At 44.2% G+C, this 20575-nt stretch overlaps 1 protein-coding gene across 1 annotated transcript in view; it reads right to left on the minus strand.

Moving 5' to 3' along the window:
• LOC135219236 (transcription elongation factor SPT6-like) overlaps positions 1–19293 on the minus strand; it is a 160428-nt gene extending 141135 nt beyond the window's left edge. Inside the window, exons 1-3 of the mRNA XM_064255828.1 lie at positions 19136–19293; positions 18264–18475; positions 17945–18043 (exon numbers count right to left, since the gene is read on the minus strand). Coding sequence (XP_064111898.1) covers positions 17945–18043; positions 18264–18475; positions 19136–19268 — 444 coding nt within the window. The 5' untranslated portion in view covers positions 19269–19293. The remainder of the gene's footprint in view (positions 1–17944; positions 18044–18263; positions 18476–19135) is intronic.
• Positions 19294–20575: the final 1282 nt, after the last annotated feature.

Consider the following 20575-nt stretch of genomic DNA (forward strand, 5'->3'; position numbering starts at 1 on the left):
TATACATAGCTGATTGACACCTTTGGAGGAGGGTCAGAGACAGCAACATCGTTGTAAGGTAAACTACTTGATAGGTAACTAAAGATTCTTACCTGCTAAGGAAGCTGACTTGACGAGTACTTGACTCTTTAGTCTGCTCCTCCTTAGGAGCTCCAGCTAAGGGATGTGACCTGTGCAGCTGATGAGCTCAAAGGGGTTTGTCGACGGGACGTTACCTCTATGCGACAAACTACCTGCCCTTGACATGGCTAAAAACAGGCAAAGACCACCTAACCATCCAATCCTTGCATACAAGAGATTGAAAAAACACACATATACACTACTGTTGAAGGTTTCCCCTAACCTTCAACAGACAACCATAAAAATAACATCAAGGGTCTAACATGTAGGATTAGAGGTATCAACTCCTTCACCCAACACCGAGCCAGGTCTACGAACGGATCAAGGGTTCTGCAGTCTTCATATACCGTTTCTATTTGTTTCAGATAAAAAGAAGAAATACGGAGTTGCTCCTCCAGTATGTTGCGTCTAAAATGGCTTTAAGGGACTGATTCTTTCTAAACGCCATTGACGTCGAGACTGCTCGCACTTCATGGGCCTTTACCTTTAAAGCCTTGTAAAGCGTTTCATTGCACTCTGTGTGAGCTTCTTGAATCACACTTCTAATAAAGAAAGCTAAAGCGTTCTTTGACATAGGCCTTTTGGGATCTTTAACGGAACACCATAAGTTGTCAGAAGTCCCTCTAACGTCCTTGCACCTGTGCAAATAACACTGTAATGCTCTTACCGGACAAAGAGTCCTTTCACGTTCCTGACCTGCAAAATCTCCAAGGCTAGGAATCGTAAAAGACCTAGGCCAAAGGATTGGATGGAGTTTCATCTTGGCTAAGAAACCTAAAGTGGTTGAAAAACAAACCGCTTTAGATCTACTAATTCCTACTCTTTTGTCCATAGCTTGAATCTCGCTTACTCTCCTTGCAGTAGCGAGAGCGACTAGAAAAATGTCTCCTGGTTAAATTCCTGAACGAGCTCTCCTGGATCTGCTCAAACTTGTCAGACATTAAAAACCTTAGTACTACGTCCAGATTCCATCCTGGTAGTTGTTCACTCTTTTGTTTCGTAGTATCAAAAGATCTAATTAGGTCGTGAAGATCTTGATTCCTAGACAAGTCCAGTCCTCTATGTCTAAAGACTGACGCCAGCATGCTCCTGTATCCCTTAATTGTAGTAGTGGCTAGACCTACTTTCAGTTTTAAGTGAAGAAGGAAGTCTGCGATCTGGCTCACAGATGTGTTGGACGAGGACACCTTCTTCTCCTTACACCAGTTTCTAAATATCTCCCACTTCGACTGGTAGATGTTGATGGTCGAAGCCCTTCTTGATCTGGCGATAGCTTTAGCTGCCTCTCGCGAAAAGCCTCTAGCTCTAATGAGCTTTTCGACAGTCGAAAGGCAGTTAGCTGAAGAGCGCGGGTATGAAGTGGGGCTGTCTGAGCAGATCTGGAAGCAACGGAAGGGTTCTTGGAACTTCCACTAGCCACTGCAACATCTCTGCGAACCAGTCTCGCGTCGGCCAGTACGGGGCTATCAGGGTCATTCTGGTTCCTTCGACTGCGCGAACTTCTTAATACTTTGTGTATCACTTTGAAGGGAGGGAAGGCGTACAGATCAGTCTTCCCAGTTCATGAGGAACGCGCTCTACTGCTACCGCTTGTGGATCCGGCCACCGGTGAGCAGAACGTCTGCATCATCCTTGTCTTGTTGGTTGTTGGTTGCAAACAAGTCTATGGAAGGTTGCCCCCATAACCTCCATAGCAATTCGCATAACCTCTAACTTGAGAATCCATTCTGTTGGCAGGACTGATTTTTCCAGCTCAAGAGGTCCGCTCTGAGATTTAATTCTCCTTGTACAAATCTCGTTTGGAGGACGATATTTCTGTCCTTTGCCCATAGCAACAGATTCTTGCTGTCTCGTTCAGAGAAAAGGAGTGGTGCCTCCTTGTTTCCTGACATACGCTAGAGCAGTACGTTGTCCATGCTTATTTCCACTACTTTGCCTGCCCACACATTCCTCGAATGCCTGAAGAGCTAGAAAAGCTGCCATCAGCTCTTTCTTGTTGATATGCCAATTTCTTTCGGTTTCGCTCCATCTTCCCGAAAATTTCCCTGTTCCCTAGAGTCGCTCCCCAGCCCCTAGGTCTGATGCGTCTGAGAACAGTATTAGCTGTGGATTCAATTGTTGAAGTGAAACTCCTTCTCCCAGCTTCGCTGGATCCAGCCACCACATCAAGTCTTCCTTGACCTCTGCTGAAATTGGGAAGGGTGTCTGAAGCCTTTGTTGCCTTCCTTTTCCAATTTCTGTTGAGGTAAAATTGCAGAGGTCTGAGGTGCAGTCTTCCCAGTGAGACGAACTGTTTGATCGAGGAAATGGTCCCCAAGAGACTCATCCATTCCCTCGCCGAACATTGTTTTTGTCTCCCCAGGAATTCCTGCCCCACCCCGATTCAGGCATCGGTCTTGTCTCTCCTGGGAGGGAGAAGCCCGAAAAATCCTGAGAGTTCATCAGAACTCCTAAATAAATGATCGAGCGAGAGGGCTCCAGGTGAGACTTTTCCAGGTCACCACTAGCCCTAGTTCCATACTAGGTTCAGGGTTATTTTTCATATCCTCCAGGGGACACACTGTTTCTTGGAGTTGGCCCTGAGAAGCCAATCGTCCAGATAAAGAGAAATGCGGATCCCCCCTTCGTGTAGCCATTTGGCTACATTCGCCATAATAGCTGTGAATATTTGTGGCGCTGTGCTGAGTCCGAAGCAAAGGGCCCTGAACTGGAATACTCTTCCTTCGAATAAGAACCTGAGGTACTTCCGAGAGCTTGGGTGGATGGGGACACGAAAATAAGCGTCTTGTAGGTCTAATGAGACCATCTAATCTCCCGGTCTCAACGCCAATAGCACTGATTGCTTGTTGTCTCCATCGTGAATTGTTCGTCTTTCACGACGAAGGCGTTTAGAGCACTGACGTCCAGAACGGGTCTCCGTCCTCCCGAGCTCTTGGGTACCAAAAACAGTCGATTGTAGAACCCCGGATTCTCTTGGGGTGAAACAGGTTCTATCGCCTTTTTTAAGAGCATAAGCTCTACTTGTACTTTTAACGCGAATCTCTTGCTGCTGTCCTTGTAATTCGCTGTTAAGTCGAGGGGATCTAAAACTATGGGAGGTTTGGCGTAAAAAGGGATCTTGTAGCCCTCCCTTAGTATCTGAAGGGTCCAGTTGTCCGCCCCTCTGTCCCTCCAGGCTTCCCAAAACAAAGAAAGTCTGGCTCCTATTTGTGTCTGAAGGACTGTCTGATCATGGCCTCCTTTGGAAGGAAGCTTGCCACCTTTTCTGGAGGCCTTTCTAGAAGTTCCCGACGTCCCTCGGGGCTGTTTTCCTCTAAAAAACTGTTGTGGTTGCTTCTCCTCTCTCGCTCTCTTGGTCGCAAACGAAGAAGGCAAAACCCCACTGGCTGCCTTCGATATTAGGTCCTGTGTGGTCTTCTGAGTCAATGAAGTGGCAATATCTCTAATAATCTCCTGTGGAAAAAGAAATTTCGCAAAGGGGGCAAACAAAAGCTCTGCTCTTTGTACCTGTGTGACCCCTTTAGCTGTAAAGGAGCAGAGAAGGGACCTTTTCTTCACGATCCCTGCCGTGAAAATCGCTGCCACTTCATTAGTTCCATCACGTAAAGCCTTGTCCATACAAAGACATCACACTCAGAAGGTTAGAAAATGTCCGTTGAATCCTTCTCTTCCACTTTCTTGGTGAGAGCACTCAAGAGACCAGTCTAGAAAGTTCAGGACCTCAAACACTCTAAACATGCCCTTCAGTAAATGATCGAACTCTTGCATCGACCACATCACCTTCGCTGCTTGTTAAGGCGTGTCTACGATTGGCATCGACGATGCTGGAGAAGTCTGCTGAGAGGATTGGCAGGTACTCCCAGGCCCCAGAACTTCCCCAGTCTCGTACCAAACGACTGGATTTCGAAGCCAATCCTGCAGGAGGAAAAACGAAAGCAGTTTTTGCCTCGCTCCTTTTCTCTTTCATTGCAGTCGTTCATCTTCGCAAGCGCTTTCTTGGCCGAAATAGAAAGAACCATCTTAGTTAAAGGCAGTCCTTATTCTGGGTTCTTCCACAAAAGAACTGAGACAGGGGAGAACGAGGTGCTGCGGGCTTGAAATCCGTTTCAAAAAAAGCTCTTGAAACAGAAGCATAAGAGTCTTATAGTCGGAAGGAGGAACTTGTTCTTTCGTCTCCTCTTCCGAAACTACCTCCAACACTCTCCGAAAGGTCTCATCTGTCGTCATTCCAGCATCGGATTGATGTAGTTAAAGTCAAAGCCTGGAGCGTCATTGGTCTCGATGCGTTCCTTGGCACCAGAAAACCGCCGAGGCGTCATGCTTACGAGCGTCTCGGCGTCATGTCCTTCTCTCTCACGAGCGCTGGCGTCACGCTCTTTGCTCTTACGCGTGCTGGCGTCACGCTCGGGAGCGTCAAGTCCGAGTAAATCGGAAGTGTCCTGGTTGTCTGTGTTCTTCTTGGCGTTGACGCTTCGCGAAGTCTTCATCACTCCCGGGTCGTCAGACTGACGCTTGGGTTCTTGCAGCTTTTCCATAAGTACAGACAGCTGTTGTTGCATATCTTGCAGCATATTCTTGGCTTCATTGTCCGAGGTAGAGGTAACTCGTCAGAATCGCCGCACGAACTGCAGCGGAGGAGTCGATCCTTCTAAGGCTTCCTGAGGACGCTTGGTAGGAAGCTTCCTAGGTAAATCCTCCAAGTCGAAGGAGGAAGAGGAGCAGTGCATCGAAAGCGCTGTCTTGCTCTGTTTAGCTGGCGAGGCTTCCGATGACGAAAACCTCTCCGGAGAACTCCAGTGACTGCAGCCGGCAGTTGCTCATCTGATGGAGACCTCACAAACACGAGGTAATTTCCTCTTGAGAGGACGAGAGGACAGTAGTGTCTCGCCATCCTCGACGCGGGGAGACGTCATCGGATGACGAACCAAACACACTCGACGCGCCTTTTCTACGGCTGTCTGAAGCAACCTTGGAAGCGTCGGTCAGGTTTGTTTGAGGGCAGCCCGACCGGATACTAGAGCCTCTCGCCTCCCTTCCCAGACTTCGACTTTACGTCTCCCATGGGTCTGGGAGCTTGTAAGAGGTCTGGGTCTAGGAGCGCGACAGGACCGATCGGACGCACTCTCCACTACACTGTCACTAAAACTAAACTTATCACTTACACTGACTTTAGCACCTGCAACTTAAAGCACTTACGACAGTCCAACGTGCGATTGCCCTGCTCAGTAAGAGAGGCAATCTGTTGTCCCATTTTTTCAAGCACCGCTTGAATACCTGCAAAGGTTGAGTCCTTGGCCCCCAACTCGGAGACAGGTTCGGGAGCTGATACTTCTACTAAATTACGCTCAGAAGGAGCAGGGGAAGGAACTATGGGATTATCTACCACTTCCTGATTCGTTGATGAACGGGAAAGGGAACTCTTAGTTTCTTCTAATTCTATCTCTCTGAGCTTACGGACATATTGTCCAACTCCTTCTACTCCTTATCATCCAAAATCAAGCACTCATCACATCTATTCTCAAAAGTGCAAATTCTACCCCTACAATTCACACAAATGTGTGGGGATCAAGGGGACCTTTGGGAATTCTAACCCTACACCCCCCTTTACAGCAGACTCTATACACAACTCCCGAGTCCGACATTGTTAATTGAGTATATAATCCAAAAAACAAATCCAAAATCAATCCAAGTCAACGGACAGCGAAAGCCAATAAAATACTTCACCCAACGATGAATACTCTAGCGAGTACGAAAGACCTATCGAGGAGCCCACAACAATGAAGTTGCCGGCTTGGGCGACAGAGAAAAGTATGGGGTTTCCAGGTAACTGTCTAGAGGGCGTACAGGTAACGATCACCTGACCGACGGTCGGCGATTGCCGCGAGTTTCGAAAAGTCTGTCGTGACGTCAGAGAATATAGCTATGTATATAACTGCCAGGTCAGTTACATATTTAAAAAGGAACTCGTTAGCTTTAACCGTTCTCTGCACAGCACGATTTGAATACGATTACAGTTACCATCCGAGTTACGACCTAGATCCGTTCCGACCAACAGGTCGTATGTCAGAATGGTCGTTAGTCGAAAATACCAGCCAAAATGGCCGACACTGGATTATAAGTACTCGGTTAAAGTGGAAGATTATACTGTACTCGAGGACATATGATATGAAGTGTTGCATTTTTTAAGTAACTTTTTCTGTTGAATAATATTATTGTGTATATACAAGCTGTTTATTTATCATTTTTATGCCTTTTAGTTTCACTTTTATAATTTTATCATATATTTCTGTTGAATAATATTACTGTACATATGTATATACAAGCTGTTTATTTATAATTTTTATGCCTTTTAGTTTCACTTTATCATACTTTTTCTGTTTGAATAATATTACTGTTGTACTATACGTACAAGCTGTTTATGTATTTATCATTTTTATGCCTTTTAGTTTCACTTTTATCATTTTATCATAGAGATATTTTTAATATTATACTGTAGGTGCAATGTATTTAGCTTTTTTTTTCAGTTGCTTAGTTGATATACTACGTACATACATCTTAATATAATATGGTTTTAGAAATAAAATATTTATTACTGCAGTTGAATTTATTATACAAAAATACAAATGAAGATCAAAATACGAAAATAGAAAAGTTACAGTTCAAAAACAGAACATACAGTACTGTAGTACAAAATAGAAAAACATATGCATGTAAAAAAATAAGCAAAAAACAACAACTCAAAATTGTAATGTTCAACTGGTGCTTGGTTCGACGTCATCAACACTTTCTTCATACGCACGGTCGAAAGAAAGATCAGCTGTTAAGTCAGGCGAGGCAGGGATGGGAAGGGGTGGTTACTGCGCTGGCCGATGTAGGGGAGGGGGTGGCTTCGATGCTGGATGAGGCGGGCTTTTGTGTTCGTTTGACAAACATGCTAAGTGTCGTTTGGATCTTTCTGCTTTTTCTTTTCATCGTAGATTTCTTTGTATGGCCTCATTACTTCTTTGCATAGATCTCTCTATCCGGGCAAACCGATTCAACATTCGGATCCATTCCTTCCAATTTATGCAGCATTGTATTAAGCATTTGTATGGCTTCCGATAATCCCTTTACAGTAAACTTTCGTTCGGGTCCTCCTCTCACAACTTCCTTTTCTTCCTCTCTTCTTTTTCTTCTTCAGCTTTCCTTTCTTCTTCTATTGCTAACAGTTCTTCATTTGTTAATTCCTCAGGTTCTTCACTTATCAGTTCTTCAATTTCTTCTTCATCACATCCTAACTCAAGTTGCTTTGCCAAGCTAACAATTTTTCCTCGGACGTTGCTTAATTCCTCTTCGTTATCGAAGCCAACAAAAATCTCTGAGGAGTGGGAGGAGATGGAGACTTCTGCTTATACAATTAACTTTCATCCCACCTTCATATTTCTTGATTACGTCCATCTTCATCTCCAACGTCAGTGCTTCCTAGCTTTCTTGGCAGAATTGCATTCTGATGAGTCAGACTTTCTCTTAGGGGCCATGGCAAAGGTGTAATGAAAAAAATGTTCCGCTACAATGTTACAGTACTGCTACAATGTCTAGACAGTGAGTGAGGTGGTTGGGATGAGTGTCTGGGATGCTGTGCTGCCGGCGCCGTCGTAACTGTCATACCGCGCCGCACGCACTACGCTACCGCGCTGCCAAACAGTTAACGCCGCCAATTATAAAAAATAGACCCCTGTCGGACACTGTCGTAAGTAGGGTGGACGTAACTCGCGCAGGTCGTAACTCGGATGGTAACTGTATATATGAATTTTTGCGCTATCATATACACATTATTTATATATGATATTTTTTTCATTTCTGATGGTTGCATACTAAACTTCAGGCAATGACAAAAAAAGGAGCCAAAAATGAACTCTTAATCTTGAAAATGATATTGTTATGATACAATAAAGTTTCATACATACTTACCTGGCAGATATATACATAGCTAAGACTCCGTCGTCCCCGACAGAAATTCAAATTTCGCGCCACTCGCTACAGGTAGGTCAGGTGATCTACCGGCCTGCCCTGGGTGGCAGGACTAGGAACCATCCCCGTTTTCTATCATATTTTCTCTCTTCCACCTGTCTCCTGCGGGGAGGCTGGGTGGGCCTTTAATTGTATATATCTGCCAGGTAAGTATGTATGAAACTTTATTTGTATCATAACAATATCATTTTCATACAATCAACTTACCTGTCAGATATATACATAGCTGATTGGCACCCTTCGGTGGAGGGTAAGAGACAGCTACTATATGGAATAGACAGGTAAACAACATATGTTTGTAGGTATAAAAAAAAAAAAAAAAACCTTGGTTCCTACCTGATAGGTGGTAGACTTCGTGGGTGTTCGCCCACAGTAGTCTGCATCACCTCAAGAAACTTTAGCGAGATATGTGATCTATGGCCAAGAGTTTCTTGTGGGTCTGTCGATTGGGGTCTTATTCAACTTACTCGGCAGAGCCTAAACGGACTTGTCAATGGGTGCTTGATCCACTTATATGACAATACACCTTATGAAGGAGCACACAACCAATCCCGACCACCTGATCCTAACCATATGTTAGAAATAAGGATTGTTACGAGTTATCCCGAAACTCGTCACAACAACCGTAAAAAAAAAAAACAAAAAAAAAACCTCAAAAACCACTCACGCACACATACATAATTTTCAAAAAAAAAAAATTATACTAAAACTAATTGGGATATGACAAGAAATTCTCTTACTGAACAACATAGACGGCCGCCCGTGCGAGCCTAAGTCCTCCATGTTCGAGAGACTCTCGACCATATCCAAAAAAGAAGAACAGTATATACATTTAAGGATTGGTGTCGGGCTCCCGTACCCAGAATCGTACCTGCCGATACAATAGGACCTAGAGAAAAACACTTCTCATACGTCACACGCACGTCTTTCAAAAAAGTAATGAGATGCAAATACTGAGTTGCATCTCCAATATGTCGTGTCTATTATGTTTTTAAGCGACATATTCTTATAAAACGAGAGAGACGTCGCAACCGCTCTTACTTCATGAGCTTTTACTCTCAGTAGTGTAACTGTTCGTCAGGACAGACCCTATGAGCGTCCGTAATGACGTTTCTTACAAAGAACGCCAGAGCATTCTTGACATCAGTCTCGTGGGGTCTTTTACCGCGCACCAAAGACCTTGTCTAGAGCCTCCCAACTGACGCTTTCTCTGAAGGTAGAACTTCAGTGCTCTAACAGGGCATAGAGACCTCTCTGCTTCTCTGCCTACGAGACTCGACATTCCTTTGACTTCGAATGACTTAGGCCAGGGATTCGTTGGGATTCTCGTTTTTTTCGCTAAAAACAGGGTCTTAAACGAGCAAAATAGCCGAGTCTCCCTTGAATCCTACTTTATCCTGCAGAGCTTGTAATTCACTAATTCTCTTTGCCGTAGCTAAAGATACTATGAATAGACATTTTCATAGTTATGTCTCTAAACGATGCCAGATGAGGAGGTTCGAATCTATCCGATGACAGATATTTGAGGACTACGTCCAGGTTCCAGTTCGGAGGTACTGTTTCCTTAGACTTTGAAGTCTCAAAAGATCTTATGAGATCGTGGAGATCTTTGTTATTTGCCAGATCTAATCCTCTGTTCCTGAATACAGCCGAGAGCATACTTCTGTATCCCTTTATTGTGGATACGGCTAGATGAGATTTTTACTCTCAGGAATAGCAAGAAATCAGCAATTTCCGCTATAGAGGTAGAGGAGGAGGACAACTTCTTGGCTCTACACCACCTTCTAAATACCTCCCACTTCGACTGGTATACTTTCGTAGTGGAGGTTCTGCGTGCTCTCGCGATCGCGCTTGCCACTTCGCGAGAAAAGCCTCTCGCTCTGACAAGTCTTTCGATAGTCGAAAGGCAGTCAGAGCGAGAGCGGGGAGGTTTTGATGGTACCTCTTGAAGTGTGGTTGTCTGAGAAGATTCGTCTTCTTGGTAGGGATCTTGGAAAGTCTACGATCCACTCTACCACCTCCGTGAACCAATCCTGGGCCGGCCAAAAGGGGGCTAGGGGGCTTAATTAAGTCATCCTCGTCTCCTTTGACGCCACAAACTTTTTCATTACTAACCCCAGGATTTTGAATGGGGGAAAAGCATAAACGTCTACTCGAGACCAATTTAGCAGGAAGGCGTCTACCATAAGTGCTCTTGGATCTTCCACGACCGAGCAAAAACACTGGGAGCCTTTTTGAAATGAATGTTGCGAAGAGATCCACATGAGGAGTCCCCCACAGAGACCAGAGAATCGAGACACACTCCCTCGTGTAGTGTCCATTCTGTATGAAGGACCTGGTTCCTCCTGCTGAGCCTGTCCGCCCTCACATTCTTTACTCCCTGTACGAACCTTGTCAGTAGGGAGATGTTCCTGTGAGACGTCCAAAAGTAATAGGTCTCTCGTCAGGCTCGTAAAGGAACGAGGAGTGCGTCCCTCCCTGTTTCCGAATGTAGGCAAGTGCGGTGGTGTTGTCCACATTTACTTGCACTACCTTGTTTAATACCAGAGGTTCTAGGCTCTTCAAAGCCAGATGTACGGCGAAGAGCTCTTTGCAGTTTATGTGCCAAGTCACCTGTGCTGGTTCCCAGGTGCCTGACACCTCTTCTGAGCCTAATGTCGCTCCCCAACCTCTCTCCGACGCGTCGGAGAACAACACTAGGTCTGGGTTCTGTGTTCTTAGAGAGATCCCTTTGTTCTCTTCCAGAGGGAGCAACCCACCATTGGTAGTGTGACTTTGTCTCCATTGGAAATGGGAAAAAACGTTACCGGACAGGTTGTTTCCGGTTTTTCCAGCTCCAAGACCTGCTTGAGGAAGAATTGAAGCGGACGTACATGTAGTCTTCTAGAGGGAAGAATTGTTGTAGCGAGGAAAAGCGTCCCCAGAAGGCTCAACCATTCCCTCGATGACGTTTGTTCCTTCTCTAAGAAGAGAGAGACTATTCGCAAACCTTTTCGCGATTCTCTCTTGCGAAGGAAAAACTCGAAAACCCCGAGAATCCATCCGAATCCCCAGATAGACTAGGTCTTGTCTGGGGGGTCCCGCTGAGACTTTCTCGAGGTTCACGAGCAATCCCAACGCTTTGATCAAATCTAGAGTTAACATTAGGTCCTCCAAGCACTGTCTCTCTGATCTGGCCCTGATGAGACAGTCGTCCAGATACAGAGAGATATTTACTCCTTTGAGGTGAAGAAACCTCGCCACATTCTTCATCAGGCTTGTGAAGACCTGAGGAGCTGTGGACAGGCCGAAACACAAGGCTCTGAAACTGAAAGATCCTTCCCCCGTCATGAAACGGAGGTACTTCTTCGATGAAGGGTGGATGGGAACATGAAAGTAGGCGTCTTGGAGATCTAGAGACACCATCCAATCTCCTTGTCGTAAATGACGCCTAAGGACTGGAGCAGAGAGTCCTCCATGGAGAACTTCTCCTTCTGAACAAATTTGTTCAGAGAGCTGACGTCCAGTACTGGTCTCCAGCCTCCCGAGGCTTTCGCCACTAGAAAAAGGCGATTGTAAAACCCCGGGGAGTTTTGATCCAGTACTAGTTCTATCGCTCTCTTGTCCCACATTTGTTCCACCATCGATCGGAAGAGGTATTCCCATCAGCCACAGGGGCCTTGTTTACTTGGGCTGATAGTTCCCTTGGTATCGACGTTAGGGGGGGGGGGAGACCGTGTTCAGGAAAGGGATACGATATCCCTTCCTTATGATAGCCAATGAAGACGCGTCTGCGTTTATCAGTGTCCAGGCCTCCACGAATCCCAGGAGCCTGGCACCTACTGGTGCTTGGAGGAGAGATGTTTCATTTTCCCTTTTTAAAGGGACGAAAGGCAGACCTACCTCTCTTCTCCGGAGCCTTCCTTCTTGCGGGAGGTCTGGAGGTCAGGACCACCTCGAAAGGGCTGCATTGATGTACTAGGTCCTTTTTTTTTTCTGTCAGAGTCGAAACAGGTTTCTTCTTCCTAGCTGACTGCGTCAGAAGATCCTGAGTCGCCTTTCAGTTAAAAAGATGAGCAACGTCCTTCACCAACTGAGAAGGGAACAAAAAGTCAGAAAGAGGCGAATACAGTAGAGCTGCCCTCTGAGCATGCGAGACTGCCTTTGTTAAGAAGGCGCCATACACTGTCCTTTTCTTTAAAAGACCTGCTCCAAATAATGAAGAGATTTCAAAAGATCATCCTGTACCGCTTTGTCAATGCAAGACAAAATGCATAACAGGGTTTCAGGTTCGATTCCTTCCGAATCATGGGCTTTCTTGGCCATCACCCCAAGGGACCAATCTAAGAAGTTGAAGACTTCCAATACATGAAAGAGTCCCTTGAGGAGTGATCCAGTTCCGAAATACCCCACGTAATTCGTGCTGAATTGAGACTTTGTCGACGTGAAGCGTCAACTAAAGTCGAAAAATCTGCCTCTGTTGTAGAAGGGAGAGCGATACCCATATTCTCTCCCGTCTTATACCATATGCCTCTTTTCCCAGCTAATCTTGCTGGAGGCATGCAAAAGACTGTCCTGACTAAGTCTTTCTTAGACTTCATCCATGAGTCTAAGGCGTTTAATGCCCTCTTCATCGAGATGGTGGGTTTCATTTTTAGAAAAGACGAAGGGCTTTGCTTTCGTGCTTAGCACTCTGGAGAAGACCGCAGAGCGCGGAGAAGGAGGAGCAGCAGGAGTCAACTCGTCTCCATACTCCTCCAGAAGCAGGGTAGTCAAAACCTTATAGTTGGACAGACCCTCTCTTCCATGATATTCATCATCCGAGTTTTCCTCCAACTCGGGATCTATCTGAGACTCCATTCTCCTTTCTGAACTTTCCTCTTCTGGAGGAGACAAACTCCTAATAGGAGAGGGGCTAAGGGAATGATACTCCTTCCTCTTTCCCGCCTCTAAAAGACTTGGAAGGCGTCACAAGCTCCGGCTTCTCTTGAACTTTAGAAGACGCCTTGTATGACGCTTCCCGTTCTCTGAGCGTCCTGGCTGACGTCTCTTGCTGACGTCTTGATGACGCTTCGCGCCTGGAAGACGCTCCGCTCTCTAAAGGCGTCCTACTTGGCGTCACAATATTGGACGGAGCGTCACGTCTAAGATCCGCTTTCAATGACGCTTCACTTCTAAAAGACGTCTTACGTTTCTCTGGCTTTACGAAACTCTAAGTAACCCCCGTTCTAGCTCTCGAACTCGAAGCTTCGGTAAGACGTTTAGCAGTTTCACGTCTGTCTGACGCTTCTCTTTGAGCAGGTGAGAGAGGACGAGACTTCTTAATTGGAAGCGTCACGTCCTTCCGACGGGGGCCTAAAAACTCAACCCCAAGAGATGACAAGTTGTTCCTGGACTGCCATAATTATCTTTCTTGACGCTTCTCCCACGTCTAGTGCATGACGCCTTTCGTCATCACTCGGGGAAGAAGACTGAAGGGGTACTTCCGCGCAAGCGTCAGGTGACGCTGACGCACCTTCGCTTTCTTAATAGCAGACTGGAGCGTCATCTGAGAAGCGCTCTGGGCTCGAATCTATGTCAGGCTTCATATGACGCTTCAGCGGTCTCGACAAGTTCGACTCCTTCCACCCTCGTTTAGGTGAGGAAGAGGGAGAGGACGAGAAACACTCGCGAAAGACGCTTTTTCTATAGCGCCCTGAGCGCCTGCCATGAAGCAGAGCTAGCTGAAGGGACGTCTGACCGTTGGGATTCCCCCACACGACCTCCTTAAGGCTTTCGACTTTCCTTCTCCTCTGGCATGGGAGCTTGGAAGAGGTCTAGGCCTAGGGAGCGTCGCAGGGACGATCAAACGCCCCCTCCACAACACTGGGAGAACTCACTTCACTGAAATGTTCACTACCACTAGCCTTACCTTTGGAGTCAGCCATCTTGGACTTCATGTCTCTAATAGTAGCTTTCAGATTGGCGGATTTCCCCGATGCGAATCCGAAAAGGCCACTCTGAGAATGAGATATATAGGGAGAATCTACATCAGTAGGAATAGAATTATCCGTGAAAGGCTCAATAGGCCTTGAACTCACACCTTTCAGTCGTCTAACTCTATCCCTCTCTAACTTCTTCAAATAAGAAGTCAAAGTCTTCCACTCTTCTGCATTCAATCCCTCGCATTCCTTACAAGTATTAATAGCAGAACACTGAACCCCCCTACATTTACGGCATACAGTGTGAAGATCAACCGAAGCCTTCGGTATCCTCACCCTGCAGCCTACATTCACACACATTCTCACACTCACATTAGAATCAGAACATACTGAGAAAAATCCAAAAGAGTTATTCCAAAAAAACAGTCCACAGTAGCGAATGCCAAAACACGATCCAAATACGTCACCAAAAAGCCGAAAAACGTTGATCAAATGTTGAAAAATGAATCTAAGTCAGGAGGTAATAACAACAATGTTGATACCACCGGCGACAGAGAAAATATGATAGAAAACGGGGATGGTTCCTAGTCTGCCGCCCAGGGCAGGCCGGTAGATCACCTGACCTTACCTGTAGCGAGTGGCGCGAAATTTGAATTTCTGTCGTGGACGACGGAGTCTTAGCTATGTATATATGACAGGTAAGTTGATTGTATGAAAACTAAGCGCTCTGTGATTTTTTGAAAAAATTATTTTTTCCGCTTCCACGCTCACTCCCAGACCGGCCCGGCATACAGGCGACAATTTTTATTATACCGCTTCGGCATAAGAGGGTTAACATTCCAATATGCCTTTCAGCCAAGGTTTCAGATTAAGGGGTGGCATGAGGCGGGCCTAATATATAAAAGACCTCAAGGCAAGAAGCAGGGCTGACAACTGTACAGCCTGAAAAGAAATCACAAATTCTTGGTAATTTGTATTTTTCCTAGCTATACTTACCTTGAACTACTTTAATAAGAGAACCTGGGATATCATCCCAGTACTGACCAGAAAAATCTGGTTATCCTCCTTCACCAAGGTGCATCTTAGCGGAAGACTACATGGCCCGGGGATCAACGGCCACGCAACCTGAGTCAGGGGTCACCAGTGCTTTCCACCTCCTCACATCTCCTGCCATTAGTTACACAGGGAAGGCTGGGAGGGAATGAAACCTAAAATAGTTCAAGGTAAGTATAGGTAGGTAATTTGTTCCAATGCCGTATACTTACCTCGAACTACTTTCATAGGAGACTTATTCCTTAGGAGGTGGGGTAGCTTATGTACAGGCCAACCAAGACCTGACTTAGGGAGCAAGTGTTCATGGCCCAGCCCCACTCGTAAGAGATGTTTGGGCTGGGATGGTTCTTTCATGACATTGGTTGATAGTGGGAGAGGGGGGATTTCAGATAATTAGGCAAAAAATAAAACTAAGGGTTTATCCAGGTCCCTCTCCATATAGGGCAGATCCAAGGCTTACCTGAAGAACTCAAAGGGTCCAGTGTGTACCTCGCAGCCTGTCCAAGATGAAGGGTCAAAGAGAGGGGAAAAAAGGGTGGGTGGGTCACAAATTCAAACTGCCACTCACACTCCTCAGAGCCCCAAGTCCAGTGGCGGGTCAGATCTGCTGCTGCGCCACAACCACCTGCCCAACCGAGAAGGTATCCAGTGACTTCCAGGTGCAATCCCATAAGTAGTGGGGCACCCCTCGGAAGAGGAGTCCCCGCTCCTTCTTAGGCCCTTCTGATTGTCTCCCTTAGCAAGAAGGAGATCGTGTTCTTCGAGACCGCCTTTTTCACCAAGCCTGTAGACACGAACAGGCTCCAAATACTCAGCCTGAGCTTGGTTGTCCTGTTCAGGTATTTCCTCACTGCCCTGATCGGGCATAAGAGGAGGTCCCGTGGGTCTCCTGACCTTGCTAAGGCTGGAATCAAGAACTCCTCAAACCTGACATCCGACACCAAGGGATTCTGGTTCTTAGCTATGAAGGAGGGAACATAACGAAAGGTGAGAGCCTTCCACCCTCTCGAGCGGGCAACCTTGTAAGACAATCCATGCAGTTCGCCAACCCTTTTGGCAGAGGCCAGGGCCAGGAGGAAGACTGTATTTAGGGTCAGTTCCCTATTGAGAATGTCCTTCAGAGGCTCATAGGGAGACCTCTTCAGGTAATGCAGGACCTCATGATATCCCATTGAGGGGCACGCATCAGACTCTGGAAGGCAGGACTGTTCGAACCCTTTGATCAACATCCGAGAGTTGCCTGGAATTCCCTAAGTCCAAGCCCTTCAGAAGGAAGACCTGCCCAAGGGCTGCCCTGACCCCCTTCACGGCTGTGACTGAAATGCCTTTGTCAAGTCTCAGGTGTACAAGGAAGTCTGCTATCTGCGTAGTACTTCTCCTGCCTTGCTTCACAAAAACAAAATCATGCTTGATTTCAGTGGCAAAAGCCAACTAACAAAATGATAAACCAACTTTTCAGCACCAAAATGTACCAACTTCCAGTTGTCGCTGCCGATAATAACATATTGGCACCAATACTTACCTAAGAGAGGTGCCATTAACCGGATTTTGGCACAGACACTGGTTAATGGTGCCTGTTAGGTGTGTGTCAGCACCAATACTCTATTATCAGTGCCGATAACTGGAAATCTGCACATTTCAGTGGCAGCCCCATAAAACTGGATTGCCAATAACCAGGGACTGCCTGTGTTTTTCTCAATGTTTGCTTGAATAAGACTACAATAACACTATACTTTTATAGCATGCTCAAGCAATCTACTCCGCTTTTCATTTCTCACAATCAATCCCATTTTCCTCAGTATACTATTGTTGCAATGCCTTGTCCACTTTTCTAGCACCATCTTTTTATTTTTTTTTTTACTATGTTTTCATATATTTTAGTAGTTCATCAAGACTGAGTTCCCAGTAACTTTTATCAATTGCATGTTAGTCCTAATGGTCCTGAACCCCTATATTTTTCATATCATTATTTTCATCTTCCCAAGGGATCTCCTAGCTTCTTCCTAAACCTCATTCTACAACATTCCTTTCAACAAGTTGTCGTCCTTCCATTCCTAGTCATTTTCTTTACTGAACTTCCCTTCAAAGTACAACCTCCATTATTCCATTATCATTTCTTTCTAAGTCTGAATATCCCATTTTCATTATGTTTTGTATATAATTTGCCAAATTTATAATTTCTACAGATTATTTCACTCATTTCAGTGTTAACATTTAATTGCTTTTCCAGGTGCAGTTCAAAAACCCTTTTGTTCAGAATAATTTCTGATCACACAGAGTAATTTCCCAAGAAGTCTACCTGTAGGCAATATCAGATTAAACTTGAATACAGCTATAAATATTTTTCAGTTTCCTAGAAGAACTAGTACACTCAAAAGCACCCCATATTTCCTGGCAATGTTTGGCAGGGCAGCATTGCAATATGCCCCAGCCAAGGAAAAAAGGATATATATATTCAGTTAATTTTACCAGATATTTAAGTAATACATCTGCATATAGCAATTCAAACTTTGAAAATTTTAGACAAACTGTGATCCCAATCACAAAACAACAGAAGCTTTCCTCAAGATAGCAATTTCTTCACAAGTGGCTTTATATGTATAAAACTGTTGTTTGGAGAACCCTAACACTCTCTTCAAAAAGGAATTCACAACACACATGAACTTCGACACCAACCATCATGCCTTCATATTTTTGGGGGAAATACAAACCTTATTCTTTCCACTGCATCTTCCTTGAACAAAATGCATTCAACTATGACTAAATATAATTATTGTCAATAACAAAAGCTAGGGTATCAAAGTGAAAAAAAATGTGCAACAAAACTAAAAATGAAGACAGAGAAGGATAAATATACATACATCTCCAGATCCTTCAAACAGGTCTCTCCTAATCTGGCCTTGGACATCTACCTCAACATCTGAATCTTCATCATCAATCTTCAGTCGTTTGAATTTTTTCTGTAAGATAAAGATGATTTCACTCATATGAAGATTTTAAGAGCAAACTATCAATGAAGGGACAGCTCCACCTGGCAGCAAAATGAATATCTCATTGACATACTAAATTCCTTTTACTGAAAGAACACCATCGAAGATATTTACAACTTTAAAACAAGTAGAAAATACTAATGCTATGCCTGTTAACAAAACTTATAAAATATCTAAATAATATACATACTTTCCGGTCGAGTTTTACACCAATGTTTTCTTCAATGAGATCTAAATCATCATCATCCAGATTATCCCCATTCAGATCATCGTCGTCGTCATCGTCTCTCTTCCGTCGTTTACCTTTGGTGTCCCCATCACTATCCGAATCAGAGCCAGCATCATCATCATCTTCCTCATCGTCATCATTAATAAAGCCTTTATTTTCTTCTGATTCATTATCTCATCTGTTCAAGTACACAAAATGGATAAATCGCATTAAATTTTCACAAGAATCAGATGTTTCTAAACCTCAAATCCTGTTCTGCAGTATAGGGACCAACAGTTTTATCTAGGACTACATTGCAACAAAGCTGTAACTCCACAATAGCACTGAACACAGGCTGGAGAGGCTAACCATTAATGCCATAAACTTATGTATGCCTTTAAAGAGGGATTAAGAATGAAAAAGTTCTAAATTTGTCGCTGCAAAATACAAATCTCATTTCAATAGAAAGCTAGGCAGTTGTCTAAAACATGTGTATAACAAGCAGCCAGAATATGTACGAGATAATAAACTTTATAAAATACTAATTAATTCAAATACTGAAAATAAAGATGGAAAATAAACCATACACAGTGAAAAACTTAAAGACAAAATAAAGCGAGTCTTGTCATGAATAAAACAGCTACAACAATTATACCGTCAATCACATTAACATCTATGTACCAGCAATCGTGTAAAATGGAATCATCTATTGTGGTGAGGAGAGTATATCATTACTACATACTGTGGTCAAGCAATTAAAAAAAAAAAAAAATTATTTTTAGCAGCTTCGTAAGTGCCAAAGAGTAAAACATTTTGCGTAGCTGGATAAGATCTTGTAGCTAATGCTATCTTACCGTCTTCTTCTTCTTCGGAAGAGTCCACAACCTTTGATGTTTTTAACTTCTTCAACATTTTTTTTTCATTTTCATTGTACTCTGCATCATCATCCTCACTCTCTTCAGCTTCTAAATCCATGAAATGCGACATTGTTACTGACTTAAGTTTCCTGAAATATAAAAAAGTTTGATGCATCAAAGACAAATTATAAAACACCAAACATGACAAATTTTTAATTATCACAATTTTTTAAAGCAAAATGGAATTTTTATAATAAAACTAATAGTATAAGTAATACTTACCTGTATAATTTATCTAGCCCTAAATCCCCAAAAACCCCAATAAAATTCACCACATTGGCAACCCTGTTACATCCTATTCTGTCTGCCAGTTGGCAAAACTGCCATTGAGTTACAAAACCTTCCCTTGAAAATCAGTTGTGATAGGCAGATCGTGGGGTGGGATGGGTGAGACTAGATAACTTATACAGGTAAGTATTAATATGATATTGTCATGATACAATAAAGTTTGTTCATACTTACCTGACATATATATATATGCTGTATTCTCTGACGACCAACAGAATTTCAAAACTCCCGGCAAACGCAGTGGTCGGCTAGGTGGTTAGTACCCATTCCCGCCGCTGAGAGGCGGATACAGGGAAGCCATTCCCATTTTCTATTCAGATTTTCTTGTTACCACTGTCCCACCTGAGGGGAGGTGGGTGGGTACTTGATTATTGATATCTGTCAGGTAAGAATGAACAAACTTTATTGTATCATGACAATATCATTTTCTTCATGACACTTACCTGCCAGATATATATAGCTGAAATCCCACCATTGGAGGTGGGAAGGGACAAAAGAAGTAGAAGGATGAAGGTTTTGGAAAACATTTCACATGCAGATGATTGACATCTTGGTTCCCTACCTGTTAGCATAGCTGACTTCGTGATTACTGTCATCCCAAGCCTGCTTCTGCTTAACTAGAATTTCCAGCAAGGTAGTGACCTGTACAGCTGGATAGTTCTAGATGATTCTGTCAACGGGAGCGTGACCACAATGTGACTAGACCATATTGACCATACTGAAGACAACGAAGCATAATAAATACCACCTAACCTAGCCTCACTAAAGTTAGTCCCATAACTTTCAGGCTAATTAAAGGGAAGACCGCCTCAAGCGGCCCAACCCTACGACCGTAAAAAACAAACCCATAATTAAAAATCACACACATCCATTTTCTAAAGGATGGGGTTCGTATTGCTTCTCGTCCCAATACTGTATCCGCAGAAATGTATGGTCCAAGCGAGTAGCAATTCTCATATGTCGCCTTCACATCTCTGAGGTAGTGTGAGGCAAACACAGAGTTGCTTCGCCAAAATGTGGCACCCAGGATATCACCGAGTGCCATATTTTTCTGAAAAGCCACCGAAGTAGCTACCGCTCTAACCTCGT

Source organism: Macrobrachium nipponense, chromosome 1 (genome assembly GCF_015104395.2).
Source record: "Macrobrachium nipponense isolate FS-2020 chromosome 1, ASM1510439v2, whole genome shotgun sequence".
In the NCBI taxonomy this organism is placed as follows: domain Eukaryota; kingdom Metazoa; phylum Arthropoda; class Malacostraca; order Decapoda; family Palaemonidae; genus Macrobrachium; species Macrobrachium nipponense.